The sequence below is a fragment of the Vitis vinifera genome, chromosome 12 (assembly GCF_030704535.1).
Source record: "Vitis vinifera cultivar Pinot Noir 40024 chromosome 12, ASM3070453v1".
NCBI classification, from domain to species: domain Eukaryota; kingdom Viridiplantae; phylum Streptophyta; class Magnoliopsida; order Vitales; family Vitaceae; genus Vitis; species Vitis vinifera.
In genome coordinates this window covers 13,215,284-13,225,190 of record NC_081816.1, presented here as the reverse complement: position 1 = coordinate 13,225,190, position 9,907 = coordinate 13,215,284, and the positions used below count along the sequence as shown (strand labels likewise).

At 33.6% G+C, this 9,907-nt stretch overlaps 1 protein-coding gene across 1 annotated transcript; it reads right to left on the bottom strand.

Moving 5' to 3' along the window:
- Positions 1-847: 847 nt before the first annotated feature.
- On the bottom strand, positions 848-1,618 carry LOC100243318 (uncharacterized). Its single transcript, XM_019223260.2, has 2 exons — positions 1,228-1,618; positions 848-1,118 (listed from the first exon to the last, which is right to left on the bottom strand). The coding sequence occupies exons 1-2, from the start codon at positions 1,455-1,457 to the stop codon at positions 896-898; spliced, it is 453 nt and encodes a 150-aa protein (XP_019078805.1). The 5' UTR covers positions 1,458-1,618; the 3' UTR covers positions 848-895.
- Positions 1,619-9,907: the final 8,289 nt, after the last annotated feature.

Below are 9,907 nucleotides of genomic sequence, written 5' to 3'. Positions count from 1 at the left end.
TAATATTCTTAGGGTTGAGAACCAGAAGAAAATAGTCTCATTAGTTTCTGAGTATCATTACCCAATAATATGGCTAATTAACAGTAAAAAAAAAGTCTTCAATAATCAACCCTAGAAGCCCATTGATTCCTATTTTGATAGACTAATATAATTCGTAAGAGGAAACAGTTTTAAACAGACATGCCTAACTAACGATGATCGTACTCCTAGAAAAGGAGAACACAAAACAGATTGAGTACCCAAACTTTTCTAGTTGACCAACCACTGTTTCACCTCTAGGTGTTTAACCAAATTTCAAAGCCTTCAATCACCAAGCTAGGTAACTTCAACTCCAGCAATGTCTAAAATTTGATTCAAAAAAAAAAAAAAAAAAACAAAACAAAAAGCACCAGTTTAGATTTTAGTAAAATCCACACAAAGAAGGCAACAAACGTTAAATTAAAGACATTACATATGTGCCTAGTGTCAAAGGACAGCTTTGCTGTCACACTTCCTTCCTTATTTTAGCCCACACTTGCTGTCCACACTTCCTTCCTTAATTTAGCCCACCCTTCTTTCCTTATTTTAGCCCACAATTGTTTCCTTATTTCTTTCATTTATTATTTTGTACAGTTAGCATATATTATTTGACAGATTATAGTTTACATGTATAGGGCTAGAATCATGCTGGAATTTATTTGCTTTTATTTGCTTTCCATGTAAAGCATCCTTGTAAAGTCTATATATAATATACAAAACTCAAGGCCAAGGTATTCGGTCATTCACACAATATTTTGACACCTAGGGCACTTGGGTTCTGCTAATTCAACTCAGCTACATGGGTGATTCTGCCAATTCTATTTCTAAATTCCTAAAACATGTTACATGATCCAGCTTACTCTTTTAGGTTCTGCTACTAATCATACTGCTGCCGGAGCTGCATCTCTGTCTCACTTTTCCAAGAAGCATGAGATGACTGCCCTTTCATCCTCTTGTTCTTCTCCTTTTCTTTGATGGTTGATCCCTTCTTCTTGTCAGTCTCTTCATTTGCATCTGCAAGTGGGCGATCCCCACATTGTGGGCAGACCATTCCTCGCGCACTGGAGTATGTCTTGGGTATTCCACATCGCATACACATCCTACAACCAAAACCAGAATTGAGATTGATAGGTTGATAAATAGCTAGATAGATGGGGTTGTGTTCATTAACTTGGGCTACCCATTGACAAAAAAGCAATGATGATGTACCTCAGAAGTTCAGCAGCATCTTCTGCATTAGGATTAGCAGCAGTTGCCACCCGCTTCCCTTCCCCTTGTGTTGTGCTCAAAGAACCCTTTGGAGGTTGAACTGATGATTTTGGAGCAAGGTTACCCTCAATATCACTTCTCACTCTCTCATGGATTCCGACTAGCTGGGCTTTGGATTTCACAACAGCACCTAAAGTAATATAAGATCCAACTTTAAAGTTACTTCTCATGATCTAAGGGATAACATTAAATCAAGACAAAAACCATTTTCTTGCAGAGGAACAAAACAAAAAATTGAGACAGAAGCGCATAAGAGCTGAATCTATCTCACAACACCGAAAACATATGGTCAATAGTTTGAAACACATAATTCTTAGGAATTTAAAAGCCATAATTAGTGTATGATTTATTATATTAAAGGCTTTGATGTAGCACATCCCTCAACTGTTGAGCAAGGTTGCTTCTAATCAAACAACATTCTGCTTGAACTACAGTTGTACATGTGAGATGTAGATGAAAACAAAGTGCATGAGTACATAACGGTATGAGTGGTTATGTCCTTTTAAGTGGTTTAAGGATTGAAAATAAATGCACAAGCTTGTTGAATTTCTGGACAAGCAAGGAAGAAGATTAAAGAGTTTGGTAATGGAGTCAAAATAGGGAAAAGGCTTCTGATTGAAGGTAGGGCTTCAGAATAAAGTGCACCAAGTGGTGCTTGTTATTTGTAGAGCAGGATTGGTGCAAACCTCAAGAGCCAACCTCACGTTGACGTTCAAGAGGGAATAAAATACAAACAGAGTCTCTTTGTTAATGAAATCGTTGACATTCAATAACGATTAACAGAGTTATTGAAAGCAAACTCTGCCTGTGGTAACACAAAGTCCCAACTTGCTACATGGTTTGCTACTAAACATCGCAATAAGTTTCCCAAACTTCGGTTGGTCACTTCGGTTTGGCCGTCGGTTTGAGGATGAAATGCACTAGAAAACAGTAGCTTCGTACCCATTCTTGCCCACAAAGTCTTCCAAAAATAACTCATGAATTTAACATCCCGGTCGGACACTATGGGGGCTGGAACACCATGTAGTCGAATCACTTCTTGTAAAAATAGTGCCGCTGTTTTGGAAACATCATAAGTCTTGTGACAAGGAATGAAATGAGTCATCTTTGAAAAACGATCCACTACCACCATTATGGAATCATGCTGCCGAAGTGTCTTGGGTAATCCAAGCACAAAATCCATACTAATGTGTTGCCAAGGCTTATCTGGAATTGGAAGAGGGGTATAAAGACCCGCTTGTTGTTTGATGCCTTTGTTTATTTGACAAATTCGACAACAAGCCACAACTTTATGCATGTCGCGACATAGTCGAGGCCAAAAGAATCTGTCGGAGACCATGGAAAATGTTTTATCAACACCAAAATGCCCCGCTAAGCCTCCTCCATGAAGCTCTGAAATAAAAAATTCTCTGAAAGAACCATATGGAACACATAGTCGATTGTTGTGGAATAAAAAGCCATCTTTGACTGAGAATTCATTTTTAGTTACGGCTGTGTTTTCCAGGAGTTGATGCCAAATAATGCCAAAGTCGGCATCTGTAGAATAGTGCTGCTTAAGACTATCGAATTCCATAGTATTAACCGATGACACCACCAGCAAATGTGGCCTTCTGCTTAAAGCATCGCTACTTTATTTTCAATTCCAGACTTATGCTTGATGACCAAGTCGAATTGCTGCAAAAAATCCATCCATTGAGCATGTCGTGCGTTCAGCTTACTTTGAGCATTTAAATGTTTTAATGAATCGTGGTCCGTATAGAGAACAAATTCTCTATGAATTAAGTAAGGACACTAATGTTTAAGAGTTTGGACCAGAGTATAGAATTCCATATCATACGCCGAATACCGCAGACAAGCCTCATTAAGTTTCTCACTATAGAAGGCGATAGGATATCCTTCTTGGCTAAGTACTCCTCCCACACCTACATGCGATGCATCACATGCAACTTCAAATATTTTGGAAAAATCCAGGAGCTTTTCCCATCTTTGTTTTAATCTCAGTGAATGCGTTATTGGCAGCGGCAGTCTACACAAATTTTTTTGACTTCAAATACTCGGTGATGGGGGCCATGATGGTACTGAAGTTTCGTATAAAACGCCGATAAAATGTCGCCAACCCATGAAAGCTGCTCCTTGCTGCGAACGGTCAATTCATGAAAACAGTCTGTACACTGGTCGACAGTCAATGACCCTTGCCTCAGTTGCAGCATCTCTTCAAACATGATTTGTTCGTAGTCAATAGGCAAATATTTCTCTTTCAGCTGCTCCTTCATTTCTCCCCAATTAGACACTGGCACACGTTGAGTACGACGTAGTTGTTCTTCCACACTACCCCACCAAGCTCGTGCATGTCTTTTTAATTTCATACAGACATAACGAACTTTTCTATCCTCGAAAACAGAGAACCAATCAACATAATCCTCAATGGCCATCAACCAATCTTCAAAAGTATTGGGGTCTAGCTTTCCAAAAAAATATGGGACATCTACCTTCATTCCCTTGGCTAGTTCATCAAGAGGATGACGGTCGAAGCCGCGTCCTCCTCGTCCCCTGGGAAATTCACAACCATTCCGCCCAAAGCGAGCTTCATGATCACCAAATCCCCTATTCCTCACCCTGTATTCTTCATCTTCTTCATTTTCTTCATTGTCTGGTGGAGGCCTATGCACCCTCCTATTGTGAGGTCCAAACTCATCTCGAGTTCGGCGTTCCTCCATTGTATCCAGCCTTTGATTGATCTGTTCTAGAACAGATGTGAGTTCGGTGATCTGTGCTTGTAGATGGGGTAGATTAGTGTTTGGGTTTTGGTTATTTGCCATATTATAAGAATTACCACTGCGAGTTATAGGCATGAAACACTAAGTTTTTCGAGGAAAAGAACCCTGCTCTGATACAAAAATGGTGCAAGCCTCAAGAGCCAACCTCACGTTGACGTTCAAGAGGGAATAAAATACAAACAGAGTCTCTCTGTTAATGAAATCTCTTCATTCTAAAATTCAATAAAAATTCCTTCCAAAATTCAACAATTGCCTTTCTTTTCTATGACTACCATATTTAAAGGATTACATGTGCTATAAATCAGGAAATAAACTAGGAAAGGATTGCTAGTAATAGAGTCTCGGAAATAAATTAGGAAAGAACTAATAACTTAGCAATAGAATTTTGAAGTAAATAGATAAGATTGGATAAGAATTCTAGCAGCTGAATAAGTCCCCATCCTCCAAGATTTAAGGAGTAATCTCTGCCTGGGAAACGTGCTCTCCATTTGCATCAAGGATGGACAACTTACAAAGAAGAAGATAGAAAACTTTCCATAAGCCCAGTTGTCAAACCCATCTCCTACTAAAATTTAGAGACTTTCGAAAAAAAAAAGGAATAAATTATCTAATAACTACATAAGAGCATCGTATCCACTATGAAAGGTGGATCCTTCAATTTCACCAAAAATAGTCGTATTGACACGAAATGACATGAGTGTGGGTGTAGTATCCTTGTTGGATACTCCTATTTTACTTTAGAAGTGACTGATTTTTTTTCATTGATATCATTTTATTCTTTCAACTTTATTAGTAATAATCATATTAGAGAAAAAGAAGAGTTAATTGAAAAGTGAATTATTGAAAAAAAAAAATTGAAGGATAAGAGGAAAAAAAAAGAAATTAGAAGGAAAATATCGCAGCTTTTAAAATAATATCTTCACTTCATATTTATTCTTAATTGATTTTTCTTTTATTATGTCATATCCTATAATTGTGCCCCTTTCTGGATCTTTTAGTCGAGTCCTCATATCCTAAAATTGGTGAAGGATCGGACACTTAGACACATACCGGTATCTAACAATCATACTCACAACCATGCAACATAGCTTATCCAAATAAATAAATAGGACCAAACAAGACCAAGAAGGTGAAAAGATTGAAAAAAATCCTAATCAAGCAATTAATTTGGCATAGAACATGCAAAACATTTTTAATATTGAAAGTGTAAATTTCTCCAAATCTGAGGAGCCAGGTAGGGTGAATGATGCCCCAGGATTTCCTTTCCTTTTAGGCAATTTTATAGATTTTTTATTTTTGGTTCTTTTGATAGGTAAACAAAGGCACAAGGAAATTAAAAGGATCAATTTTTTACATATACCAAGTTCAGGTAACTAAATCCTGAACAATTTAATACCAGAATATCTTTGGCTTGACATTTCAATGATTGTTACCACTTTTCAAATCCTGATATCATGTAGGCATCCAAAGTTCAAGCTTGGAATTGGATTTCTATTAACTCCATTGGCTCATGCCACCCATCCAAACAACACATTCAATTCCCCGTCCAAATGAATATCAATGTAAATTAGACAACTCATCCAAGACCTTTACAGAACTGCCCCAGAAACCAGGTAACATCATCCAACAATATTGAAGATGGTTCACTAAACCATCAGTCATCACTTCCTCTGAATCAAAAGAACGATTTAGAGAAGCAAGATGCAGCTAAATCTTATAACAGCAAAGTCTAGGGCATAGCTGGAGACAATAAATTGAGAGGTTATGGTTGGTTCCCAAAAGATTTAAGAGAAAATGTGAGGGAAAAAAATATAGAAGAAAAATGAAAGAAAAAGTGAGAAAATAAAATTTTAAATCAATAAATTATTTTTTTATATTATTCCAAACTCATTTCACCTATTTTAACTTTTTTATATAAAGAAAAAAGAATTTACATACGAGTTTCCGACTATTTTATATTTGATGTTCTTTCGCATTTTCCATTACAATAAAGCCAAATTTGAGAAAATCATTTTCTTTAACTTTTTTTTCATTCTTTAGTACTTCCCTAGAATCAAACATAGTGGGAATATCCTGGGAAAGTGAGAAAAGTGACTTAATCAGCTTATTTTGGGCTCTTTGTGAAAGATAAAGAACACTAAGAGAAATTCAAAAGAATCATGTGTTAATAAAATATTAAATTTGTTGTACATTGAGATAGATCAAGCACGAAATGCTCACACTACTAATTTGGCAAACCAAAAAAGATCAAGCAACTATAAATTTATCGATATTCTGCAAGAAATTAAGGACCATTTAGTGGCTGAAGTGACAACAATTTGTTTTCAGAAATAGAGAAAATGAAAAATGACACAAAAACATAATTAGTGCTATTTTGTATACACCTTGTTTATTTTTTTCAAAAATATAAAATGGTAGTAATTTTCATGTATGAGAACTCTTCGAGACTTGCCTTAAAAAGATGATAACTTAAAAAACTGTTTAAACCATTTGAGATATTAAAAAAATTTTACTACCTCAAATTTAAAAAATTTTAAAGATAATTTTGAAGAATATAAGGTAAGTTCATAATTTTTATATAAGAGTTAAGTTATGATTTTTTATTTTTGAAATTAGAAAATATGAAGTGTATCCAAACAAGCAATAGGTAACACACTTTTTACAACTTTTTCAAAAACATATCCTGAAATTGGTGCAATTTTAGTTACCCTATGTTTGGTTATTGGAAAATTTGAAGGAAATGAGAGGGAAAGAAAATAAAGAGGAAAAAAAAAAAGAAAATAAAAAGTGAAAGAAAACAAAAAAAAAAAAGAATTAAAATTAATAAAAAAATCAAACACGAGAAAATCATTTTTTTTTTTATCAATTTACTTGGGTTACATTTGGATCCTAGAAAGTATGGAGGAAAGAAAAAAAAATGCTAAGGAAAATAGTTTTCTCATGATTGATTTCACTATGGGAAATATGAAAGAAAATAAAATATAATTAAAATTAGTTAAAAATTTGTACATTTTAAAATTATTTAATCTTTATATAATAGAGAAAAATAAGTAAAATAAATTTAAAGAAACATATAAAAATAATTTATTGACTTTGAACCTATTTTTTATTTTCTTTTAGTTCTTCTTTCCTTCCACTTTTCCTCTCGGTTTTCTTCTCCTTAAATTTTTCCTTAAACTTTCCAGGAACCAAACATAACCTTGGTATTTTGCTAGAATCAAAGATAGCCTTAAAACCCTAAAACTTATATATAAAAGTTTCAAGAAACAAGAAATTTAACAATAGAAACCAATCCAGAAACAAACATGTCCACCATTCAAATTTTCAAAACCAAGCAAACCTGAATGTCCCACAATCAGGTAGGAAATGAACCAACCACATTGATTCCAAGGTCTAATAAAATCTCCAATCAAAGATGAAAGAACTTTGGACTAAAAGAAATACCTAGAACCTATGATAAAAGTCCCACTTATTTGCAGCATGGGAAAAAAGGAAAAATTTTAATCAAAATTTCCACTTGTTTGCTGAAAATACATGGTACCAAAAAATAAATCAAGAAATTGCAATGAAAATTCCCATTTGGTTGCTGAGAAAACATGGGCAAATGAAAGGAACCGAGAAGCTGTAATCAAAATTCAATTTGTTGCTTAAAAAGGCATAGAAAAAGAAAAGAAAGCACGAGATTGTCAGAAAAATTATCACTTCATTGCTCAAAAAATGTGGAGAAGAGAAAATAAAACATCAAATAGTAATATATATATATATATATATATTCTAAGCGTATTTCAAAAAAGTCCTTAATATAATTAAGAGGACACACCTACCCTAATCAATAGTGACCCAATCCATAGGGAATATAAAGGTCTTAACACTATCTCAATATTCTATCATAGTTGAGAGATTATGTAGCATATTAGCTTGGTGAAATCATGATTACTCGATAGCCAACGTCACAATGCACCATACGTCTTGTCCAATGTGTAACCATACACACTAGTGCACTCAGTATGGGAAACCTATCTAATGACAAAGACAAGTCATCTCTCTAATTAGAAGGTAGTGCATTACAACCTCAAATGAATTGCTTAAGTCTATGAACTAGGGGCTAATAACTCATCAAAATACAAGGAACCATGACTTCAATTTTCTATGCAATTCTTAATGCACCTAAATTATGTATATTACAAATGATGCAATCCTGAATGCTAAAATAAACCATAATGTAAAAGTGAGATAGTAAAGTGAATCTAAAAACTCATAAATATATCATGTCATTCTTTCAAGGGCTCTATCCTAACAATTGATGACCTACCAAATTAGATGCATGAAATTCAATAATAGAAACTTGAACTTTGTAACCATATCTACAATTTTATATAAAACCTTGTCAAAATGGCTTATGAAAAGTGATTGATATTACAAAAGAACATAAAACTAATGATGGGAAATGGGTGTTCACAGTTAGTAAGTGCTTTAGTTATGTGAAAAATGAAATCAAATATCAAAAGTCAAAGTCAATGATAAATAGTTATGTGAAGAACTTTGTGGTTATGTAGAGTTCTCTCATATTCAAGATTTCTTGTAGTTTACTTTGTCAATCATATGGCTCTGAAGTTGGCGTTTCTTTAAATTGGTACAATAGTAACTTCATCTTAACTATTAGAGTTTCTCTCATGTTGGTAATTGCATTGATTTTTATGAAATCATTAAAATATCCATCATAAGGTTGTATAATCGACATTTCTAAATCAATACCATAACAAAGAAGTTTATATAAAGAAACCTAAATGGGTTTATAGGTTATAAATGTAAGTGAAATATAATTTCATCAATATCCACCCATCAAATATTTTTGGCTTTATATATATTTGCATATAAAATTTTTATCATGTTATCCTCATATAAAGGTTTAGCATGAAAACCTCAATAAAGATTTCAACCTTGTTGAGAAGATTCAATTAGAGTAGGACTTAGCTTTGTGTTTGCTTTTTGAAGCATTGTAAGCATTTTTGTTTTACATGAATAAGAGATTTCAATCAAGTAGTTGTTATCATCAATAAGGATAGGTTGTTTCCATCTTGTCCCATCAAAATTCATGTAAATATGCTTAGTTATCCCTTTGTGAGTCTCAAAGCGAATTTGGTGTGCCTAAATTGAGAAGTAAACAAAAAAGAGGAAGAAGAAAAAATAGAAGCTAGTTTATACTTGATATTTGAAGATGCATCTTATTAACATGTTAGTTTCATCATCACTACCACTATTATATATCAAAACTAAAACTTCAAATACTTTTTAATATTTAGCATAACATATAATTGTAACAAAAATTATATGATCAATTTTAGACATGTTTTAGGCTTAGTTTGATTAAGGAAAATATATATGCATAGAACTGATCTATGCAAGACGAGTCCCATGGACATTCAAAGGAAGAAAAATTACTACCCCAAGAAGTTTCATCATCTATAAAAGATGATGTAAAGTTTCTCTGCAAATTACAACCCCATTAGAATTTTCAATAAAACAGTTAAACAAAGAAAGATAAAGTTAGTTGCATGAAACTGAAAAAAAAAAAAAAAAAAAAAAATGTTTCCATTGTTCATCTCTTTTGATGTAAAACAAGACTTTCAAAAGCTCACCTTGTTTTTTCTCCTAAAATTTGGCTTGCCCCAAGGGTTAGTTCACTAGGGAAGCTAGGTATGTTCAGATAAACGATTGACCTTAAGCTACAAATAAGAAAGAAGTAATTAAAAATATTATTGATGTTCATTTATCCGAGAACTAAATGCTAACAATAGATCAATTACAAAAAGTAGAAGTTAGAAAAAATAGCCTTGCAAGAT